At 41.3% G+C, this 25093-nt stretch overlaps 1 protein-coding gene across 1 annotated transcript in view; it reads right to left on the bottom strand.

The window, feature by feature from the left end:
* Positions 1–23874, bottom strand: part of EML4 (EMAP like 4) — a 167255-nt gene extending 143381 nt beyond the window's left edge. The window contains exon 1 of the mRNA XM_067293132.1: positions 23694–23874. Within this exon, the coding sequence (XP_067149233.1) occupies positions 23694–23718 (25 nt within the window). The 5' untranslated portion in view covers positions 23719–23874. The remainder of the gene's footprint in view (positions 1–23693) is intronic.
* Positions 23875–25093: the final 1219 nt, after the last annotated feature.

The following is a 25093-nucleotide window of genomic DNA, read 5'->3' as shown; positions in this document are numbered from 1 at the left end:
TTTTCCTTTTCAGAGATTTCAAACTAAAAAATTCAAACATATCCAAACAGAAAAAGCAAAAGAATCAAAAGGCATTTTTTAGACCTAGTATTTTTCAAAGCTTGTAACATCTCTATTTTATCTATTTATAAATAGATCTATGCCAAAAGCCATAACAAGTTTTTTGAAAAACCAACAGAATAACTTTTCTGTGAAAAAATTAACTGGATCACAGAGTTTTAATCATTCAACAACATATCTAGGAGAAACTAAATCAACTTTAAGACAGCCTGTTTTTTTATGCAATGCAAGTATCTTATCTTTCAACACATTTCAGTTACTGCAATTGCCTGTGGCAACCCAGACTATAAAGAAGGAAGACTACAGACTATTTGCATAGCATAAAAATTACTACATATTAAAAAAGTATTCCATATTTACCCAGCAACTTTTGTTCTGAAGGAGCGGACAGCATGAATCATCCTATTTGTAATAATATTTGGCATTTCTTCAACTAATCTTTACTTTTTAAAGTAAATAAAAGTTCCACTTGTCATCTCTGCCAGATCCCTGTACAGATTCACTTAAATGCATTCATAATACTTTATAACAGCTCCTAATGCATCTTCTCCTCCCTAAAATCCATCTTCACTTTTACCTAGATTAATGTAGTAGAGTAATCCTATGTTTAAGTTTTTACTTAGAGATATAACACTGTCCTTTGAATTCTGTTATCCCACATTCACCTCAAGGAATACAGTTTGCCACAGCATGCCTGTAAGGTTGTGCTGGCGGGAGGCAATTGCACCTTCCCTTACAGCATCCCGCTTTGAGTTTTAATTCCTCATAACTCCAGCAAATTACTTCCACGTGGGCCAGTATTCTCCATTCCAAAGAAATTTCTTCGGAATCATTGAACATAATTGGTTTAGCCTTTTTTTGTTGTTTAAGATGTCTCTACCTACACCACACAGGCATTTTTCTTAAGCTCTGAACAGAAAATTGGTGCTGACATAACTGAACGACCTACCCGTTTTTGCTCTAAAACACAGTTTATGTCATAATTTACTCCAAGATCTTAGTAACACACACACACACCACCTATCCTGCATCCCTTAGAAGGGCACACATGGGCAAGTTTTGTCAACTTGTGACTGTTTTGATCAAGAACTTATGACTCCTAAAGGAAACAAGATATTGTTGCCTTGTAGAATGATTTATACAAATGCTTCTGAATGGCCAAATCCAACAGATACTGTAGGAAATTTGAGGCAAGAGAGTCCCCAGAGAAGGAGGTGGGTGCGGTGACAGTGTCTTCCTGAGAGGCTGATACAGAGAAAAAAATCACAGAGCTCAAAAAAAAAAAAAAATTCCCGTTGGTGCTTCGCCAGATTAACTGTTAAGAAACGAAAAACAAATGCAAAGGACCACACTGTACTGTGCATGTTGACCAATCCTATGTGCCAAGGCAAGTTTTCTAAGTTAACTGCTCGGGCACCAAATAAATCTTCTTTAGTCCTAAAATGAAATGAACATTAAGTAGGATTTCATTTGCAGCAGTATTTTTGAGAGGGTTACATGCAACAGTGACCTTGCAAACAAGTCAAAGCCTAACACTGCAAAAAGTTAATTCCTTCCTTGGCTTCTCAAAGCAACTCTATGGAAATTCCCTCCCCCTTATACACAAGGGCTTGTGAACTTGTTTAAATTTACACACCAAGCAAGACACAATCGAAGTCAATAGATGAATTTAACTGCACAGAACTACGTTTTCATCTAAGTAGTTGACGGTCTAAAGCAAAAGTTTCTTCGCAAGTGACAAAACCTTTTAGAATATGGAATTTAAACACCCCCTCTTCCCCTCCCCCCCCAAAAAAACCTGATAAAGTCAACCACAGAAGTGCACTAGGCTACAATGGCATATCATGTCCATCCCTTCTAAGATGTTCTGAACATTTTAAAGAGTACTAGGTAAAAACAGGACAACTCCAAGCATGAGAAAATGCTTACCGTTAGCAATCCCAGTCTTCCATAGGACTAAATTTTGCTCTACTTCATTCTAATCCTGGCCTCCTTCCTAGCGGCATTTCAGAAATAGCACTGAACAGTAGATTCTGTACTCCAGAAACTATTTTACTCAGTTGCACTTTTCCACAAAGATGATATAAAACATGATGCTTCTTGAGACATCAGGATGAGTTCTCTCTTAAATCGCACGTATTTGTAACGCTGGTTGAAGTGGATATGATCAGAAAGAATGCTCTGAAGAGTCACATTTATTTTATTCAAGTTTACACTTGTAAAAAAACAGGTATCATGGAAGTCTATTTTCTTACGTTACATAAAGAAAATCTACATTTTGCAGATACAAAACCAGCTAATATCTCGTGAAGCATGCAAAGAACCTCTTTCCTTAATGAGCAATTAAAAAACATTGTGGCAAGCTTACAAAGACTTAAAAGCAACAAAGTTCTAAAAGTTGTATCTTATACTTCATTTGACTTACAAATAAACAGGCCTTTTTTTTTTCTTTTAGCCCAAGAAAATAAGAAGGATAAAGTTCTCAACCATGTCAATGATTTTACCAGCTAGTCTGATTTTGCAACTGTCATGACACAGACTAAGTTCTATACCTTTCTTTATCATGAAGTAAATACAGTATAAAGAACACAGCCCTTCTTAAATTCCAGAAATTTGGCTGTGAAAGCAGATAATAAAACTAACAAGGGAGGATGAAGAGGAACAAGCAACTTAGAATAAGCACTTTTGATGCCAAGCCTGTCATCTATGTTACTGATAGGTCATGCATGGACCCCACATGATGCTCAGAGTGTAATAAAAATAAACAATCCATTGACGTGGGTACAGTTAATATTTCTTATAATACTGACTTATAAAATAATATTAAGGAAGAAGTAAATAAGAAAAGCATGGAATACACACATAGCTATGTAAAGTAAGGATTGCAATGATCATGCCATATTACCTTGGGATATCCTAGTTCCTCACCACAATCTGAAATATGGAACAAATTAAGACTTCATTAGCTGTAGTGCAAAAAGGCATTTTTCTCATCTTACCAAGCAAATGTAACTGCAATTATTGAAACTGGTTATTTAAGTACTTCCTTTGACAGGATGAACTAAGCTTATGCCTATTTCTAAAGGTTCCTTTTATAACAAAAGAGTTTCTAAATTATCTGATAAACACGGGGTACTCTATTCTTTCTGGAGGAGGGAAACATTAAACAGAACAAACTAGCAAGCTCTGAAAGCATGTTTCCTGCAGAGTCCACTAGTGTTGGCAGTTAGAGTTAAGGTTGCAAAACAATTTCCATTATAATATTGTTTTCAGAGTTTATAACTTTCTCAAATATTTACCTTTTTATTGAAAGGTTTCACATTCATTCTGGGAACACTCTTGATAAGCATCTGAATATGCTTTTTAAAAATACATATAAAAATAATCACACTGTAAAAATGTGATCACTTAGGGACTACATAGCAGTAAGTACACATACGGCTCTATACAATTCAGGCTAAACCTTACATCCCTTACTTGTTATAGCTTTGTTATGCAACCAAAATGGCTTTTGGGGCAGGGAGCAAAGCAGAATGAATAGGAGGTGAATTAGGTGAATTAGGATTAGATTTATACACCTAGCAAACCAAATACATTCCTTTATTTTCTTCCGTTTATAATACACCTATGAATTGGCTAGTTAAAAAATAATTTTAAAAGTTCTGACGAAATTCAACCCAAAACAATGAATTACAAACCAGCAGTCTTCCATCTGGAATTATTCAAAAGCACATATGGTCATATTTTTAATGTAGAAGAATTCTGTAACCTGATACTTATTCTCCTTTCTTATGATTAGCTGCTCCATAATATATTCATTTTAGAATATGACACTTGTAACCTGGTCTTGTAAAACAAATATTAAAGTCATTAATCCACATAAAGTGCGTATATGCTAAGAGAATGAAGCAGGTTGGTGCCTCTTTCGTTTAGCAAACAGCAACAGTAAAGACAAATTAAAACACGCACATGTTTCAGATGAGAAAATAACACAGGACAGTTAGCGACAAGCAAGTGGGACAAGTACATCGTCAGCTGGGGTCTGTTTGGTTCAAACAGTGATAATAAATTTGTTTAAGTATGATTTTTGAGCTTACAGGATGACAGAGCTTTGTATTACACATCCCCCTCAATTTCTGAAGGCATCAGAAAGAAAAATCCATTCCCAAAGCCAGAAGCACCTCTTCTCTCCCTCTCTGCACACTTCTTCCAAGGGCAGCAGGACAGGGAGAAGGAAGGGAAGGAGAAGTGGGCAAAAAGGAACAGAGCGAGAAGGCTTTTAGGTTTAAGAGAATGAAATAGAGAAGTTTAATAGTATCCAACCTGCTCCTGGCCCACTGAAGAGCTCCTCTGCACCAAGCTACACCACAAGGCGAGTACTTGCTGCGTAGTGTTACTTACTCCCAAGAACAGCTATTTTCACCTTCAGGAGTGAAAGCAAACTGACTTTCCCAAGATGAAAGACAAAAACTCCACAATGGAGTAAGGCAGGTCTTAGCAAAGAGAGACCAAACACACAGGCTGGCCACATGCGGCACTTCAGTACAGCCTTCGGTGGTGTCTTCTTTTAATTCTTTCTCGAGCTCTTTAAAGTAGTAGAAACTAGCCATTACCTGTACACTCACTTTCCAAATCTAAATTTCAGATCGTCTACCAAGACAAGATGTAGGTCTTCCAAGACCTACATCTTCCATCCTCCAGAGATAAGATGACAAATTTATCTCCCAGTAACACCCTATACAGCCACGAACAGCAAGCGATGTAAATCAAAGACAGCACTGATACAAAGCTTCAGCTACCTGGACTGCTCATGCAGAGTAAAGCCAAGACTACACAGCTCTCAAAACTCCTCGGAAAGGCAAGAGGGTTTCTTCAGAACAACTAAAAGGATAGAAAAATTACTGGCCTTGCCCCAGGACATTTAAAAAAAAAAACAATCATCACAAGGTAAATGATCTAGGGAGGCAACCCTAAGTCATTATTTTCTGTGGAAATACACCCATCATCATGCTGACAGAAATGCAGCTAATCCAGTCCTTTAGTCCTAAACATTTTGCGTAAAAGACCCTTTGGGTTTCAAGCACCCACCTTTATTTTTCCATTGCTCTTCCCTCAAACCCAGCCATCGCTCACTCTTAATCAGAAGAGGGTTTATAAGAGCTGACGAGTTAAAAAAGATTCTTTGTTTCTCAAGCCAAGAGAGTCACACTCAGGAGTCCTCTTCTTGAATTGCACTGAAGAGCCTATGCTCCTCTGCTGTCAGAGCTGCCTCTCACCAATGCTCTGCAGCCACCAACAAACATGTTCTTTTCACTGTGCATTGCTAAAGCCGGCTTACATGTCACGCAGTTTGAACTGCAACTTTCAAAGAAAACCCCTGGACCGTACCCAACTTGTCTTGGGCCCAGAAGGGCATGGCACATCACAGACCTGCTTGCATACAATGAGCAAAACATCATCCTCAAAGCAGCAATGTATGAAAGACACCTTTGGTCTGAGGAGGGAATGCAATTAGAACGGAAACAGAACTTGGGTTGGTTCCGTTTACTCTCACAGCCAATTTTAGTGACATTTTCATACAACAGGAACAACAACATATTCAACTACAAATATTGCTTCAGAAGTAAAATTAAACTTGTTCTGGCAGCTGAACTTCAGGTACTAAAAAGTAGCCGAACTACTCAATATGCAGCTCCTCTCTTAGGGTTACTCAAAAGGGAGCAGAAAGGCAAGTGCAAAATTGCTGTAAAAGAAAGCATCAGGCAGTAACAAGATCACAAATATATAACAATAACTGCACTACTTGATAATTATGGTAACTAGTCTATACAGGTCACTTCACAGATCAATGAAAAAGCATCACTAGAAAGCACTTTTAAGCAAAAGTGCATGTTCAATTACAAAACCAAGGATAAAAAAAAGTCTACTAATTACATGGATTCATATCAGCTTCAGAAAAGAACTTCTCACTGATAAAGCAGTCAATACCATGCATGTGAAAGAACACGCACAGCAAGAAATTATTAACTTTAACAACACAGAACATAAAAATCAGATATAAAAGACGCAGAGAAGCTTCAGTGATCTGATGTTGCACTTCCTTCTAGGCTTCCTGTTGTAAATATGTAATTGCTGCAATAAAAGTCCTTAGAAAAAAAAGTGAGTCACGTCAAACAAAATAATCGACACCATAATGATTAACAAAGAATTGGCGCATATCTTCCAGTACAAAAGCATTTTTCAAAGGTAAATGCTTTTAAAATGAGAGCAAAATTGCAAAAACAATTTATAATTTTTTGCAAACTTTGCAAAACCAAGATATGTAATATTTTCCACAGTTAAAAAAATCTTAAGTATGAGAGTCATCTTATAATCCATTAACCATTCCGTATATAAAAAAATCCAAAAAGAACGAAATCAAAAAAAACACAGCCGTAAGAAGTTTCAGGAACTCTGGAAGTATATTTTATTAACAAAAGCAAAACATTTTCTTAATTCATTAAATTACGAAAAATCTGTCCCTAACAACAAACAGAAACTTACCTTTTTCAGTGTTGCAGTATTATGAAAATGGTCTTCCTAATGCTTTTAGTACATACACACACATACAGAATTAAAGGAAGGGTAAGAGGGGAAGGAAGAAGGCCATATGGCAGCCATCAGCTTATTAAATAAGAAGAAGAATTGTTCTCTACAACGAGGAAGATCTTTACAAGTATTGCTGCAGCATAGCTCCTTGCTGTACATATGTTAAACAAAAAAAATACAACAGAAAAGAGGAGATCTGCATTGGACTGAATCCCCCTGTCATGCAGCAGCGCTGCTCTTCCCCTCTACGCTCCCAGGACCTGGCACAGCAACACGCAAAGTTCTCAGAACATTACAGTGATTTTGTTCTCCACATTTTGAGAATATTCATGGCTAACAGCACAAAAGCTATAGTAAATTAAATTGCTAGAACCTATTCTAACAGCTGCTTCCAAGAGGCAGAAAATTCATTCTGCAATACTGAAATCATACAGCATCTGAGAAGTGCACGGGTTGGAAGCAGCATCTGACAGGAGGCAGAACAGCCCACGACAACCAAGAGCACGCAAAGAAAACACGGGGGGTGGGGGGCATGTTGTGCACAACCAGATTTGACCAAAAAAAGGATTTGCAGGGAAGGGCCGTGCTCGCAGCGCTGCGTGCCACACAACAGCCACCGGACTCGGTGGCCGACTGCTGTGCCACCCAGGCGGCCCGCAACGCGCTGCCAGGAGCGTGAACGCCAGGGCATGAGCGGGGCTAGCAGTTGGAGCTGGGGTATCCACAAGACGCCACGTGCACACAGCACTGACAGCCTCCCTGAGTCCTCATTTTTCTATTGAAAAATGTGGAATTGTCACCTCCGGTTCCCTACACCCTCCCCAGCAGAACAGCACTGTGAAAGATCAAAGTACTTTCTTTCCCCGCTGTCTAGCATGCTGGCAGGATTTGCCTCTCCTTTCCCTGCCTCCCCCCCGAGATTACAGAGGAGTTTTGCAGCTAACAGCAAAAACAGTCAGGACCCACCTCAGGTATTTTTCAGCAACAACCCAAATTTAAAGTCAGTCTTAGTGAACAACAGAAAAGAGTATTCCCCCAGTAACAGAAATTAAAAACAAACACCCATACAGGTACTATGGGGGAAGAAAAAAAAAATCCTACAAAAATACATAGTGTTGGAAAATCTAGGTATTTATAGTGCTAAGCACAATGTTATTGCAGCCTCAAACAGTGGGAAGAAATACGAGTGGCTCTGCAGAGCCCTGCTCCAGGCAGCTGCAGCCCATCAGCGTCGCAGTGACGCTGCCCAGAAAGTAGCCGGGGGTGGCTCCCGCTGCCGGCGGTCACGGGCCTTCCTTCCAGGGGCGCACATCTGCCTTTCACTTCCTTACTGCAGCGCTGCTCCCTCGCAGCAAGCCAAAACTGCATTTGGTATGTGACGACTAGCATCCCGCCTTTCCCGTGCAAGAGCCTCTCGCGGAGGCCACCCAGTGCCACGCGTGCCGTGGGCATGCGGCTGCAGAGCCGCCTCGGCAGCGACCCGCGGCTTGGGGAGGCTTCGCCCCCCCGGCAGAGCACCCCAAAGCACTGCCCGGAGCGAGCCCCGCTCCCCACCACCCCAGGGGAAACCATTGGGTACCCCAGGTACCAGGTGCAGTGCCGAACAGGTGACGTTTCCAACCTTTGTGCATCAAACCCAGTGAAAAGGAGCATGAAAATCACCGCGAAATGGTTATTTCTCTGCACTCATACTACGTAATGGAGAACAACACGGATCGAGAGCAGAAACTGCTCTCTGGGGCTGTTCAGCCAGAATCATAACCCAAGGGGCCATAATATCCCGGTGTAATTAAGTCGATGACAAAGAGTTACGTGTGAACTGGCAACTCTCACATGACATCAACTCTACCCATTTTTATTCTAAAATTACATATACAGCGATTATATGATAATACAGAAAAGTTGTTTGCCAAATGTAGTTTCCTGTTCATCTTAGGCCAGTCACCTCTTTCTAGTAAAGATTTCCATCTTCTTTTACCTGTTAGTTACCCTAACTCTGAAATAATTTGAGAGCTACCTTAAAGCTTCTCAAAAACCAAATACATACTGGAATACATAAGATGATCAAGAACCAATAATCTTGAAATGAAACCAGAGAGACATGCTAATTATTTTGAAAAATACCCAAGAATAGGGATATATAATATAAACGTTTCAACTGAAGGATGCACATATTCTTTAATTGGATTAGAGGAGCACTATATAATGATTTTTTGCAGTTTTTGTAAAAGTGGGAAAGATCTGTTGTAGATGCTGCTTAATATGTGAGATATTACCAGATCAAGAAAGCTGGTACAGTTTGTTCTTTGAAGTGTTCAGTTATGAACTATAAAGGCCAGACTTCAATCTCTTTAAATAAAGTGTGGGTGGGTAGGTGTCCATGCATGTAATACACCAGATTCTGGAAACTTCCTCATTAGTTTTGTAAACAAAAATAAGGACTAATCATGATTTATTCAAAAAAATTAACTTCACCTGAAGGCTGAACAGCAGATGTAAGTGACCCTATCAAACACAAAACCACACATACGGAAAAAGATAAATGTTATACACACCATATACTGCAAATATGCTACGTATGCTTTACTGTCAATTCCATTTTACTTTCTCACAATTCCTTTTATTGTTTTATCTATAGCTCTGAAAAATGTCCCTTTGAGATCTATAAAAAAGAAAAGAGCAATTGTTGCCATTAACTCACAAAAACAGCAGCTGAGTTATGGCTCAGAGCTCTTTTACTAGTAAAGTTGCTACAGCTAGATGAACAGAGAACTGAAATTTCTACTGCAAAGAATAATTACATAAATGCAGACAATTAAAAGTATATTAACAAGAACTCCCCCATACATACCTTTATCATCATTTAGTCAATAACTGAGCTGATACCCAGAGAGCCCACAAACAGTAGTTCATATTTTTACATCTCTGAAGGTTTCAAATCACCATGGTTAAGATATGTTGTTTGGGGGTAGTGGGGTGAGGAGGGGAATAAAAGATAAGTCACACTTGGGGTTTAAATCTTACCTGTACAAACATCACTTCCCCCTTCTTAACTTTCCCCAGCCCTTACAGAGAATTTTTAAAGTACTACTTCTGGTTTAGAGAAAGTGAGTTCTGTTGAGGTCTGCAGAGACTGGGAGCAAACAGAAACTCTAGAATGGGAGGTGGGCAGGGGAAAAAAAAAACAAACAGAAAATTGGAGAATGACAAGGTAGGAAGGAGGCCCTGCTCAGGGGAGGGGGAAAAAAAAAGGTAAAATCTCAATGATGTCAGCAGTAACAAGACTTTTTTTTAATTGACTTCAGTATAGTCAAAATTTCAAATGCACATTTTAAATCCCACAAATATTTGACTTAAAAGACGGATGTTTAGTTCTTCAGTGGCCCACCCTTTCTGTACCATTTAAAATAATAAGACTTGAGAAAAAAAAAAAAAAGAAGGAAAGAAAATGGAGTGCACGGGCTGAATACTGGGACAGCAAAAGTCTAAGCCTGCTGTAAAAGTGATGGGTAAAAAATGTCGAGTGATGTCAATATTAGGGGGAAACTGCAAATTAACACTTAGTTTAGAGATGTTCTCTTGCTCAATACTCCAAGCAACTTCCTCCCTTTCATGAAACTTCTTATTCCTTGTCTCTAGCAAGCGCATTTGGCTCCTGAGCACGCACTTACTGCAGCAGGGCCTCAGCAACACTGATCCCAGAGCTCAGTCGCTTCACTGCTATAACTCGAGCCATTTTCAGGAACAGGGCACCTAGTAACCTATAAGGTTTTGCAGATACAGAGGAAGAGACGTTACTTGGTGCTTGCATAACTTGCAAGCTTTATATGCATGTGTTTTGAAATACTTTAACACACAAAACAGTATTATGAACACAGCACTAAATAGCTTACATTCTAGTTGAGATGGATCTCTACTTCAACATTTGACAATTAAAATCCAATTAAATACTCTCCTAACTCCATACTCCTCTAGGGACAGAGGGGGGAGTGAGTGAGCAAGTGAGTGAGTGTATTTATATATATATATTTTTTAAACACAAACACTGTTTTGTAATAGAGCTATAAGCTTGGTATGCATGCATACAAAGCGGATGATCTAAAAAGCTGTTCAGAACTTGGATCACTTGACAGAAAAAGCGAACTGCCTCTTGCATCCTAGCTTAGGAAACAAAAAGCCAGGCTAAGTACGACCCCAGTACCAGGCAAGTTACTGGCAAATTATCCCACTGAAAAAGCAACAAGTTTCCTCCAAGTGAACCTATTTTCTGGGTCTGTCAACGCACACCAGGATACTTAACCTAAATTAAACAATTCTGCAATTCGCTGAGATGAGAGATTCATAATAACTGCCCATCTGATATCCACAGCCTGAATTATTTTGCACCAAAGTTATCCTGGCAATATTTTTATATAAAACAGACCACCCATGTACCTTTTACTTTTTTGGTTAGCATCCTCAGTGCTTCTTAGAGGTTTGCAAATGCCCTCTGTGGGTTGCAGTGCAGAAGGATGATCACAGTATCATCTAGAAATCACAGTTAGCCTCTGGCCCTGCCTCTCTCAAAGCTGGAATTCGTTTTCCTACCAAGGCATAAAGCAAAAGTTGCCCTGACCAGAGCTCTGAGCTGTCACTTTAGAAGATGATAAGCCATTTTACTGCAAAAGGGCACACAAAATCAGGTAAGAAGAAACAAGCATGTTGATATCATATAAAGCATTGCTAGACTGGCACAAAAATACAGAAATAGCAGAGTAGGGATAGAATTTTTGTTGTAAATATTTTCAAAATAGAACTTCTAGTAGGATGCTTAATGATACACCAAAGCATGCGATCCCATTTCTCTACTTAAAACAGCAGCAGAGACAAAAGTAGAACCGTGTTTTGCAATATGTTAAGAAAATTACACCCACCCCCGCAAAAAAGCCCATCAGAGCAAGTGCAAGACCCACAAGACAGACCTGTTCAACCAACATCCCCAGAAGAGTGTGTAACAGGGTAAGTCTGGCTGGGTTAAAATGTTAATTCTAGTGTATTAAATGATCACACAAAAGCTGACAGGACAGTTGCTTTCTTTGTATCATCCAGTCATCCCAGGGTTTTTTCCCCTCCTGTATCTCATACATCATGTACCTAAGAATTCTAAAGAAATTCCCACTCCCGATTACCCAGAATATCTAACTCCCTTAACCTACACCAGCATCTTTCCCATTTCCTCTCTCCAATGCTAGTGTATACAATCAGTAAGACTTTCATTACACTAAAATCTTTAAGTGCCTCATTTGGCATTTTTTCACCGTTATTAAGTACAAATAAGCACTTCTCATACAATACATCCTAAAACAGCTTACATCCACAAGGGATCTCAAATAGCTATTAACATCTACAGTATTGTCATCTAAATTTAGAATTAACTTTGTCTACCACATTGAAAAATATATACTAGAAGTTATGTTTTAATGACAAAGTTGTTCTTCTGGCAGCCCCCAGGTTTTGGCTGAGGTTATTCTAAACATCCGAATTTGTAAGTTGGCAAGTTACAAGTTTAGATCTATTTTCTTTGCATCTGAACCAGTCTGCATGAAGAAGATCATGGCCACACACACCTTACTCTCCCAAGGAAGTTACTCGTATTCTCCACAGTTAGGAAGTTTTCAAACCAAGACGTACGAGCTCATATATATTTGTAACGCAGTTAGTGACGCGCGCGCTGGGTACGTTCGGAGAGGCGCCCCCGAGGCGGTGGGAGTCAGCCTCCGCCTCCTCCCAGACCTGCTGGGGAGGGCGACGGGACCACGCAGGACAGCTGAGAGTATTCACATCCGCATCTGCGTTACACATCACACACGCAGGGCAGTTCCTTCTCTCCGTGGCATCATAACCCACTGGTGAACGCACATTACTGACACCCCGTTGCTTCCAGTCCACGGGGCATCGCAATCATATGGCCTTACCCATCTCGCACCATAACCACGTACGCTTCCAGCACTGCCGGAGGCCCTCTGCTCACTTCCACCTTGGTTGGCACCAAAGCAGCAATGGATAAGGATACACACCTATTTAACGCTTGTACCTGACCATCCAGGTTAGCTGTATTAGCTAAATTACTTTTTATTTTATTTATTTTTTAAATTTTTTTAAGGACTAATAGTACAGATAAAATGATTTAAAAAATGTTTTTTGCAAGAATGTTAATCTTGGGGATTTCTATTACTATGCTTAATTCTCATTTTCTCTATGCTTAACAGGAAAATAAGCAGGGTTTTTTTTAAGCCAACTTAAAAAAAAAACCAAAACATTTTTTCCTCAAATACATCTCTCGCTCTGTAGCACCACTAAGCGCTGCATAAATACAGCTTCCTTTAACATCACAATGCTGACAATATATGAATATTCTTAGGATTTGTTTATTTATAGTTTACTTATTTTTAAACCAAAGAGAACTGAAACAAGGAGCATAAACCAAGACTAACCTTTTCCCCCTCCGCAGAAAAAAAAAAAAAAAAATATATATATATATATATATCAGAACCCCACAGTTCCATTAGCTTAAGGGAGTCAGGGAACACAGGTTCAGTTTTAGAGTTACAGACACTAATGAATGCAACCTGTTATCCAGAACCTGAAGTCATGAAGAATTATATAAACACCTGTATTACCCTGCCTTTCTGGATCTGTCATCACCATCACTAGGCCCACTGCACCTTCAGCCCATCACACTTCACCAAAAATTCTGCAGCATCTGTAACCACAGGATGAATCACAGAATGGTTGAGGTTGGAAGGGACCTCTGGAGACCATCTAGTCCAACCCCCAAATGAAATCTTCTTGCAGTGACTGTTCACTCCAGCCCTGCCTGCCATAAACTGAGTCCTCAACCACATCAACTGCTACAGCAGATTCTCATATGGGATGAGACACAGAAGGAAGACAGACAGGAGGGCGGCACTGCAGAAAAGGCATATAGCCTTCAAAAACATTTTCCTGGAGAAAAAAGTTTTTTTAAGCTCTCTCCTATTAAAATCTTTTTCCTCTGCCCCCCCCCCTTTAAAAGCCAGCACAAGACATTGGCTAAACACATCTTCCATTTCTCAGATAAAAAAATGAAAATGGCTTCTGTTGATTCCTGTGAATAGCTTAACTGAAAAGTGCTAGGAGACAGAAATCATGAGCTTGTCTCAGGTGATTTTTCATACTAAACAAAAATTAAGTCTTATACCACATGCATACCACAGTTTGAGAATATGTGCTGATATGTAGATCATGTATAGCTCAGTTTGACAAACCAATGTACATGCCAAATTTGGAACAAGATTTAGGTATTTCTCAGCTTCATACTGAATACTTGCTAAGGTACAGTAATTTCTGAGTTTCTGCAGATTTACCAAAGCTATACAAAATCCAGTTCCTTAAAAAGAAATTAAAAGAGAATTCTACAACAACAACAAAAAAATGTTAACAGGTAGAAACAGCATCTCCCCAGGCTAATATATTCTTAATGCAACACACACACACACAAAATCACATTTACATTTACATCAGAAATACCACCAAGTCTACACTGGCTAAATAACTGGCTTTCTTACTCAAGTTCTTTAATGTAAAGAAGAAACTCAGAAAGAAATCAAGTTCTCAAGCATTTCACCATATCCACCCCCGAAAACAACCTGCATATTCACATTAAAGTACACGCTCACTCCTCCAATGAAAATTCAGTCCAAGAATTCTGAAGGACAAAAAAAACAAAAAAAAAACCAAGCAAATTATTATTACAGTCTAACTGGAACCATATCTGTGCTAATCAACCCTTTCACCCATTCGAGGACCTTAAAAAAAAAAATACTGTGGTCACAGATAATTCAAAATATAACACAAATTCCAAATCAGTAAAACAGCAGTGCCAACAAGTCATCCTGTTTAAATATGTCATAACATTTTCAGCGCAAAATGCCACCCCACACTTTAAAAGTTCAGAAAAATGTAAATGGGGAAATCCTCCCAATCGCTTTTCTCACTGGTCTCACAAAACGACTTCTCCTCATACACTAAAAGGTAATGAAATTAATATGGTAGGTTTGGTTGCCTTTTTGTATGGGAGTCAAAAGCAAAAGGGGTCTTAAAACTGCTTATTAAAGCTATAGCAGAACTGTCAAGTGACTCGTAGTTCTCTTTCATGCTTTATCTTATACAAAGAAAAGGCAAAGCATTTGGACTTTTTAGTTACTGTTGTCTCCATTTAATCAGGATTTTAACAGACATGTTTATAATTTAAAGAGAAAGCATTGCAGCCACACAAACCACTAATTTCCTGCCTGATATCTCTGATGGTGTTTGCATAATACATATTGGGACAGGAGGCGATAGCAGTTCAATGCAGAACTTCATAGCTAAACAAAGTTGTAATTTTCTTCTCGTTAGAGTTCTTGTTTAAAAAAGCTAAGTGATACTATGCAGATGTAAGTTTTGCAATGTCTCTGAATCTCTCAGCTGAAAGATTTTAATTTACTGTTCTTTCTGTTGAAGATAGTAAGGTCTCTAGGACATCTCTCTTCCTTCCAGTACCTCTCTTTGAAAACACTGAATACCACATTTTTCCATGTTTTCCCAAAATTCCCTTCAGGCAAATTTTAACAAAAACAAAAAAAACTACCTAACAGTTGTACTGCAGGTTAACAAATCTAAAGCAAGCCTTTCTACTAGAGAAGCCCAAATTAACACATTTAGCAGTGATCTCTGAACTGCTCTGACTCAAAGCATGATTTCACCACAACTGCATCAAACCAAGTATGTTCAAGCAATAAGAATTCTAGGCATATACTTTTGTTTCCGTTCCACATGGTCAGATTCCAAGTATCTACTGCTTTGGAGTTTGATCACTGGTCCCCTGAAGGATTCAGTCTACAACTCCAAGCCCTTCCAAAGTTTGCCTATTATTTATAAAACCTAGAGGCATTGCAAGATGTAAAATGATACCCTAAAACACACAGTTTTTGGAGGTGATATCCATCCTCAAAAACTGAATCTGTAACAGAAACCTTTGGCTTTATTATTCTGCCACTTTTAACTAGAACTTGCCAAGGAAATTCAGTGGTCTAATTAACTAAAGATTCATATAACACACACAACAGGAAACCTCTTAAGAAAAAGGCATGGTCCACTTGCGACTGTGAATAAGGGCAAAGGAAGCGAACTGAGCCCACCCTATTGCTGTTGTTTTGCACAGTGCTGGGTGCAAAGCTTGTCAGAACTCTGATGTAAAAGAGACATTATTCTTTTGTTCTCAAAAATGAAAAACAGGGTAGCATACATACAGTAAACTGTAAATAAACAGTTCTACCATTCATTTTATGTATATTTGGTATTCTTAATTCACTTATGCATGCACATGCTTCCTTACCTCAGGAAGTTAACTGAAATGAAACATTTTGAAACAATTTGTATTACCCTTATGTCATAATTCCAGTAAAAATATAAAAAGGTGGTGAAATCATTATTATGTATATGTGGACAACAAATATAGAAAATTCTGTCTTGTTAACAGCCATTTTCATGGCTTCACGTCCTCAACTCATAATAATGAAATCAAATGTTTTGTCTTAAAAATTATGAAGTTATCATGAAACAGCCTTTTCTTTTATTTTAACTAAGCCTCATTTGTAAGCTTAATTAATTTCCTGTCCTTTATGAAGCCAGAGTTGGGACTTAGAAGTATTTTAGAAGACTTTAATTTATCCACTGGGTTTCAAACTCCCAATTTTCCCAGAGGATCATGAAAGCCTGCCAATTTAGCTTGATGCATTAAAACTGTTTACACAAGTCCAAAATACATTTAAACATGAAACAGTTTGGTTTCTCTCTCCAACTTCCCCCCCCCTTTGAAGCCCAAATAAACTGGTAGGACAACTGGGAACCTATTCCAGACTGGAATGCCACATTCAAAGCTGGAAGTTGAGTGTCAGAGAAACACAAGAGAATCAGGCAAGACAGCAGTCACTGTTTTCTTTAACACAACATCTAAAATCCAAGGTAGATGCACCTCTTCAAGAGATGCCCTAGCTGCTTATAGAGGAGGTCTATGCTGCTTCCTCTCTTTCCCCTTCAACTGTATTTTTATTGTGTATAAAAATCACACGCATATACAAGCAGCTCCAGCAACCTGAAGAAAAATATGTATTAAACAAGGGAAGTAAGGCTACTTCTAAAATAAGACAGATTTGCTCTCACAGAAGTAGCCTTCCTAAAAGCTGCAAGACCATGCAATCCATTTCATTATAGACAGTGGGTGAAAGGTGGTGTAGACCAACTGAGAAAAACAGGATTCTCAAACACTTGTTTAGAAAAAAAAAAAGTCCTTCCCAATGAACAGCACTACCATGCAAAGTAGAGCAGAACAGATACTAAGAAGTCAGGAGCTGTCTCCAGATATCAGGGTAATTGGGGAACCGGCAGTTAAAGAACATCAAGACACAGCTATATTTAGTAAACAAGTTAGTCTGAAACTATCGAGGATGAATAGAATAGGCAACCCACTGAGAGATAAAACAACAAAAAGTAACAAAAACCCTATTCAATCTAACTCCTGTAAGAAGTCTCGGAGCAGAAAGCTTAAGAGCAGCCTTGTAGTATCACTGATGGCATGAAGCACAAATACTTACAACACGGTGCCAAAAGAAAAAAATAAATAAATACAAGAAGGGAAGGGAGAGTAGAAAGGAAGAAGAATGAAAACATTTCATGTGTTCCAAGATTTAGCAATAAACTCAGGCCTTTAATCTCTCTGGTGTCTCTCTCCATATCCCACCGCTCTAGCAGCACCGCCCTTTTATTACCACTGACTGACTGAATTATCAGCCCTGACCGCAAGCTTGTCCATGAAAACCACCTTTTAATCAGAGCACACATGTATATGTTTCTTAAAAATGACTCAAAGCTCTCAGAAGAGCTTGTACATCACCGCATCGTGTTTCAAGGTATCCACCCTTCAGCACCTCATGGAAGAAAACCAAACTTCTACATTGATTTAAAGAAGCAGATGGAATCAGAAAGATCAACAATTCCTCTTTAAACTATACAAACGAGCACAAGCACTAACACAGAGATGAAAAATGAGGCAAACAGTGGCTCCACTGGAGCTAGGAAGTAACTGGGAAAATGATTTCTTGAAAACGGAGTACGGGAATCTTATAAATAGCTGTCTATCAGGTGATTCTGATCTTTCTAAACAAAACTGTCCCTACCAGAAGCACTCACCACCAGCCAGAGTGCAGAAACCTGCACAGTCATCATACATACCATACATCATAAAATTAGTTACCCTCTAACACCTTCCCTATTGCATTATGTGCAGGTAAAACAGGAACAACATTCTTAGCCTTGAACTTACCCTTCATTAGGGGTAAGATTTAACAAGAACCTAAAGTAAAAAGGGGAAAGTAAACCTCAGTAATTGCTATAAACCACATTAAGAAGGGAAACAACTACTTTGAATGACAAGGAGTGGCATACAGAATCCTCCTCTACAGTAAGAGTATAATTAGCAAAATAATTCTGCTTACCAAAATATATATATATATATATATATATATGCTTCTGAGGATTTTAAGAGCACTGTTCTTGATCAATATTTTTTCCTCTTACATACATCATGATATAAACCACCAAAAAAAAAAAAAAATCCTTTGAGAGAGCATGTTTCTCACACAAGAGAATTCTGTCATATAACTATTCTTCCCACATCAAAAATACTCAGTTAAAGAGTATTAAATACCTATTGTAAGGACAAAATTATCTTCAGCATCCTGGGTATTAAAAACATTTCTAAAGAAGAGAGAAGAAAAGAGTCTCTATTAGACTCCTCTGTGTGTGTGTTTCATCTTTTGTTTCTTGTTTTTTCTAAAGCAAAGGTGTTATTCACAACCAGGCCAAAAAGACTGCTTGCAAAAAAGATCTTTTTCAATGCATAATCCTTTGCCTCTGAGCTGGCTACAGCACAAGGGTTCCCACTCACTGCCCATTTACTAAAGCCTATTTTAACAAAAGGTGAGCTACCACTGAGCTTCTGAAGCTTGTCTTCCTTGCTACAGTGATTTAATCGCCCTGGCACAAATCAAGGTCATCTTTCTCAGGCAGGATAGACTTATGTCCTGCCAAAGTTTTTATTTTTGAGAAAACTAGCATACTGACAATAGCATATAGCAATCTCATGAACTAAGCCCTGTGAATGAAGCTGAACTTAATGCCGCTATGAACAACTACACTGCAGCACCACAAACACTTTTGAAGTCTAGAAAGGCAGCCATAAAAAAAGTAATTTTTTGCCTTTGTATTCTAGCTCAAATAAACAACAAACAACCCAACTTGCTGTAGCTAGTCATTCTACACGTTCGCTTTTCTCCATGCCGAGCCCAGCCATGGATGAATCATGATGCACATTCTTCTTATGCTCCCGAAACTAAGAGCTCAGACGACCACAAGTCAGCACCAAAAATCCTCTCAGCTCAAGACTTTGTGCCCCCCTCTAACTGCCAGTTTATCCCTGGGGAGTTCACAGAAGGCTTGAAAGGTTTTAGTGAAGCCACAGGTTCAGGAGACACTTCGGCTCTTCAAACCCTGGAGAGCAGCACACCCTCATAACCCTTAACTGAAGAACTGCCTCAGTAGTTACCTGACGTAGACCTAATATGCATATGAAAGATGAACGTTTTCCAGCAGTTTTTATACAATACTCAGCAAAATAAATAGGGAGGAGGCAGGGAGAAGAATCGGAGACTGACTTACATGCCACCCCTACTCCAGCATGTTTCTGTCCTACCCCCCCCTTTTTTTTAAAAAAAAAAAAAAGAGTGATTTAATTTCTCTGACAAAAATATTTTAAATCATAGAAAATATTTCAGTAAAAAGTATGTCTAAGTTTCAGTGCATCCTGCACAGCTGCACAAAAGAATAAATAAATAAAAATCAGAAGTCAAGAGGACAAGAGTTCATTTATTTTTTATATGTTACCATTCTGTCAAAGTCCTCATTATTGAATAAGTCTATTAAAATGTTTTATACATACCATGTTGTTATCACATGCTGGTGACAAACTTGGAAACAGCTGTATTCCTTTTTCCAAAACATATATGATGAACACTTCCATATCTTTGTTTACGATTAGTTACTGTTACAGAGCTAAATTAGTAGAGGCTTTTGAGAAAGGGGAAACAATGCAACGGATAAAAGTAATGGAAAACTACCCCCAGCAGAACGCCCCCTTGCCAGCTCCCGGCAGCTGATCATGGCTTATTCTTCAAAAGCCTGAATCTAGTGAGATCAGAAGGAAGATCTCATATCCTAGCAGACTAACCCCATAAAATGCAAGAGAGGTATTAAACGAACAGCTTAAGAGGTGTCACCGAGAGACGGTGCGCTGGCAAAAGGCACAGTAGTAAGACAGCACTCTGATACCTTTCAGCTACAGGTGGGCATTAGCTGCACTAAGGAAAACTTCAGATCCAGAAAGGAAAGTTTTAGGCCCAAGGAAGGCATCGTCTTTCCTGCAGGTTCATGACATCATGACAGAGCCAAGCCAACCCAGGAGCTGGCTGCCAACCACACAGGGCTCCCGCTTGCCCCTCGCCCTTAGCAAGCGCTCCCACCCCTGCCCTGGCAGCAGCTGAGATGCTTCGACACTCCCGGGAGCCAATTTGGGAAGAAACCCACCAAAACACCTGGGGCGAGCAGTTACCAGTCCAGTGCTGGGTCACCTCTGTGAACCAGTTCACCAGCAGCTCACAAGCACCAGCATGAGGGTGGAGGAGATACAGGGCACAAGCTTGCAGCACAAAACAGAGAGCCATCCTTATCAACAGGCTTCACTGTATTATTTCTTACACTGCCTTTTTTTTTTTTTGTAGAACTCTCCCTTTTGCTCTACCCTTGGTGGAATTAATAGTTCTTTTTTTTTTTTTTCCCCTGAAGACAATCTTTGAGCTGTTTTGGTCAGGACCCTAAGCTAAAGACGCTGGCAGAATCAAAGTCAGATACCCATGCTGTGCTGCTGTCTTGGGATGGCACAAGGCAGGAGCCAGACCCCAGCCCAAGCTCCTGAGCTTTGTGTTCCCACTCAGAAGCACATGCTCTCACCTTAAGTGATGCATCTGAAAAAGCAGAAGACCAAAATTCATTGTGCCCTCTGATGAGAACTGCGTTGGAAACATTTAACAGTAAGATATGACTATTGTAGGTGAGATCACAAATAGGATTCAACACTTTGCTACTGGTGATAGTCAAAATGCACGGAAGTCCTAGTAAACATGAAATAACTCAGTGTTTTATCAAAAGAGGAAATCAATACCTATTTCAACTGTGGGAGTTAATTTGTAATATATAGATTTTCTGCTCTATACCGAAATTGCATACTCTTATCCATGGATATGCTACATATCCATGTACTAAACCAATCACTAGAAAAAAATTTCTAAATTACATATAAAATGGTTTCTTTCGTCTGTTTATTCTCATAAAAGTTTCAATGTGAAAGCCAAAAGAAAACAGCTGCATAAAGTATTTTCAACTTCAAGAGACATGTCAGAAGGTATTTCTGCCTGTGCTGGAGGGCACAATCTGTAATAACATTTTGCCTTCCAGATAACGACAGGAGACATTAAAAGGACAGCTTGCTCTCTACTAAGCTCGCTTGACTGGCAGAGCATGCGCATGCATAGCACAGTTTTGCCAACAATAATTTTAATTATTTTTTACATTTCATTGTAAATTACATTAATTTATGGCCTTCCTAAAAGGCGTTTAGCAAACAGCTAATTAAATTCAAGCCATTAGATTTTAATTAGGGTTGTTTAAAAAAAAAAAAAACTCCAAACAATTTACACATCTTTGTGTATGTGTTATATGCTCGTTAACAGAAAGAACGACCAGTAAGTGATTGTAAGCACAGAAGAAAACTAAGCAGCATGATTCAAATCTGAAAAACTGGGAAGTCATGTAAAGTTTCATGGTTCAAGGAAAAAAAATTCTGGGAATGCCCTCTCCACAGCCTAAGTCCAGAAAACCACTGAACATGGATGCTTGTTATAAAAGCAAAGTCAAAGGCCAACAATGAATATCAAGATATCCAGTTTAAATGTTGAGCTTAGCTTAATCCTCACTAAATTCTAATAAAATGACGATGCCTTCCTGAGCAGGAGTGAAATAAATTAAAGGGCCAGACACCGCCTTCCTTATTAAGGCAAGCGGGATGTTCAGAAAAGTCAAGAGCAAGGGGCTGGACCATCTAGCCATATTGTGCTATTACTCTGTGAATAGGAAAATGACACTATTTTTTCAAAACGACTGTTTTCTCTTATAAGCAAAACACAGTTATTTCTAAATTCTGACCACAGTACAGCCAGTACTTCACAAGTGAACAATGTTGGTGCTCTTTGATATGTTGATCAATGCCACTACTGGGTAAAGTGGTTCATAAATATTAACTATTGTATTTGCATATATGTCACCCACAGGCACAATTTTCCCTGTTAAAAATGGGAACAGAACCCTTACAATTCTTCTGCGTGTCGCTTTTTGATCACAAGATATAAAATGACCATAAAAGTTACTTGAGCAGGGTTTAGCATATCAGGCAATGAGCCAAACTAAAAGAAGTGTACTGTTAATTATGGTGCACCAGTTTGGTTTGGACCGGTGCCCAAAATGCTGGAGCAGACATTTCAAAAACCTTAAAGGTTAGGATCACACTCAAAAGTATTTAAATGAGTAACTTTTTCCAGAAAATCGAGAACGATTCACTATTATTACAGATTTCACATTGTTAAATTGATCTAATTTTTAAGAGGAACAGATTTATTGTTCTACAAAAGATGGGCTCAGTTTGATCACGAGATGCCTGGACTAGATGCAGTAACACTGAAAAAGAGCAGAAGGTGTGCGGCAAGTAGACATCACACACAGATCCGACCCTTCTATTCACAGCGACATTATGTCGTCATTATAATCTGCAGAAAATGAGAAAAGTATATACATGCTTTAGAATTTCTTACATTTGGAAATATCCTCAGTTCCTGCTTTTAACCAGGACTGCTTCAGACTAAATGCAATTTGCCCTTTGAAGCATTCAGGATATGGGCCGCCGAAATATTTTCTAAGAGAAACTGATGACAATTTGCCATAGTAACATTGAACGAGAACACATCTTACCAGTTTTCCGGGAATATTTAGATTTCTGATAAATATTTTAGCTTCCACTCCAATTCAAGAAAAACACACTCCACATTTATGAAGCTGTGAGGGTTCTACGGTCACATCCACAGATGTGCAACCTCTGCGAGGTAGCTGGCTTTTTCCCCCACCTCTGACACTCCTGTGAACACACCCGTCGGCCGCGTTTTGAAGGTGCGCGAACGACCGGCGCCCCCAGGAGCCGCGGAGCCGGCCCGGTCCTGCCGGGCCCGCGCAGGACCGCGGCCGCGCACGGCGCCGCCGCAGCTCCCGGGCCAGCCCGGCTGGCTCGGCCGGGGCTCCCCCGGAGCGAGAGCCAAGGAAAGTCATCATCATAATTTAAGAAATAAAGCCCAGATAAATAACTCCAGGGAACCAAGCCCACGGAGACGGGCAAGGCAGGAACAAAGGAGGCAAGTACAGCAGGAGCTGCTTGCAACAGATGGCTTGAAGCTGACCAGATTTCGCACTGGCATCCCCCTCCGGGGAGCGGGCGGCATTTGCACGCACGAGCCCGCCCGCCGCCGCGCCGCTCCGCTCCGCTTGCCGCCGCCGCCGCCCGCCCGGCGCGAGGGGCGCCCGGCCCCGCCGCCCCCAGCCCGCCGCGGGCCAGGTGGGCACGGGGCGCCCGGCGGCTCCGCGGGGCGCGGGCGGCTCCGCGGGGGCGGCAGCGGGGCGCTCCTCTCCCGCCGCCGCAGGTGCGCGCCCCCAGCCCCGGGTGGGCGGCGAGGGGCAGCGGCGCCCGCGGCCCCCAGCCCCGTCCCGTCCCGTCCCGCCCGCCGCGCTTCCCGCCGGGCCGGGCCGGGCCGGGCCGCCCCGCCGCCGCTCACCCAAGCTGCCGGCGAAACCGTCCATCTTGCGACGGGGGAGGCTGGTGCCGCAGCCGGGACAGGTTCATTCACCGGCGGAGCGGCGGCGGCGGCGGGAGGTGGCGGCGGCGCCCGGCGCTCATGAGCCGGCAGCGGCTCCCGGGGCAGCGGCGGCTCCGGCGGCGGCAGCTCCCGGTGCTGGCGGCGGCGGTGCTGCCGCGCTGCCTCCGTGCGCCGCGACCCCGGCACGGCGGCGAGTGCCGGGCTCCTCCCGCCGCCGCCGGCACCGCCCCCAGCGCCCGGTGCTGTCGTGCTTCCGACTCCGCCCGCCCTGGCGCCCGCCGCTTCCCCTGCGGGCGGCCCGCTCCGCCCCGGCCCCGCTCCGCCCCGCGACGCGCCGCCGAGGCCGGAGCAGCGGGAGCGACCCCGCGCCGGGGCCCGTCCGAGCTGCGAGGCCGCGTTGCTCGTGCGGCGACCCCGGCACCCGCAACGGAGGTTTTGGCAGATTCATGCGAAAACGTTCGTCCCGACCGTCCCCTTTGGGGAGGGTTTTTTCTCGCTGGATGGGAAGTGTCACTTTTGCAAGCCTACGTTTCTGCTTCTGGCTGCACGTGGAGGAGCCCTCCCGCCGCCCCCATCCAGCCGCGCTCCTCGCTGCCTCCCGTGGCTTCCAGCCGCGCGCTGAGTGACACGGAAAGATAGAAAGTAGAACCAAAAATTCAAGTCAGCTCCGCCGTGTTCCTTCTCCTCTCTTCCCTAAGAGTCTTTCACGGTTTATCAAGCAACGCCACCAAGTTTTGTGATGCACTGTTTTCTCCCTAGCTGGGAGAAGCTGTATGCCCTTGTAACATCTTGTCTTGATGCAACTACTTCCCTTAAACGCACCCGGTGATGTCGGTGTGGTCACCCGGAGCAACGGGTAAACACGCTGTGCCTCACGAGCGCATCACGGGCAACCGCAGCCGTGTCACCAGTCAGTGACAGCCAGTGGACACCGCTGAACTGGCCAGGGGAGAACCGCGGTGCTGGGAAACACCGCAGGCTGACGGCAGCAGTGCGCATTGCCCTCGTCCCTCCCTACTCCCTGCCCCGCTCACGCAGAAGTGCAGCTGCCTTATGATCTGCTATATGAAACACAAAATAAGCCCAGGGGGTTCATCCTCGTTCACATTAGAGGACAATGCCTTGGAATGGATCTAAATAATCCTTTTTCGTCACAACCTAATCTCCGCCAAATTTCCAAACAAATCCTGCTGGACAGCTGCCACACTGATGAATTTGAGTGCCATTGCCTGCAATCTGCACATACAAATAATCCATCTCATCTCCACGCATCCTGTGGGCTTGTCAGAAGACATGCCTTTCAATCATCCTTTATCACATCAAAACAGATATAAATGGCACCTCATTACCCACTCAGC

The sequence above is a fragment of the Apteryx mantelli genome, chromosome 3, assembly GCF_036417845.1.
Source record: "Apteryx mantelli isolate bAptMan1 chromosome 3, bAptMan1.hap1, whole genome shotgun sequence".
Classification (NCBI taxonomy): Eukaryota; Metazoa; Chordata; class Aves; order Apterygiformes; family Apterygidae; genus Apteryx; species Apteryx mantelli.
This window is presented reverse-complemented; position numbering and strand designations above follow the sequence as displayed.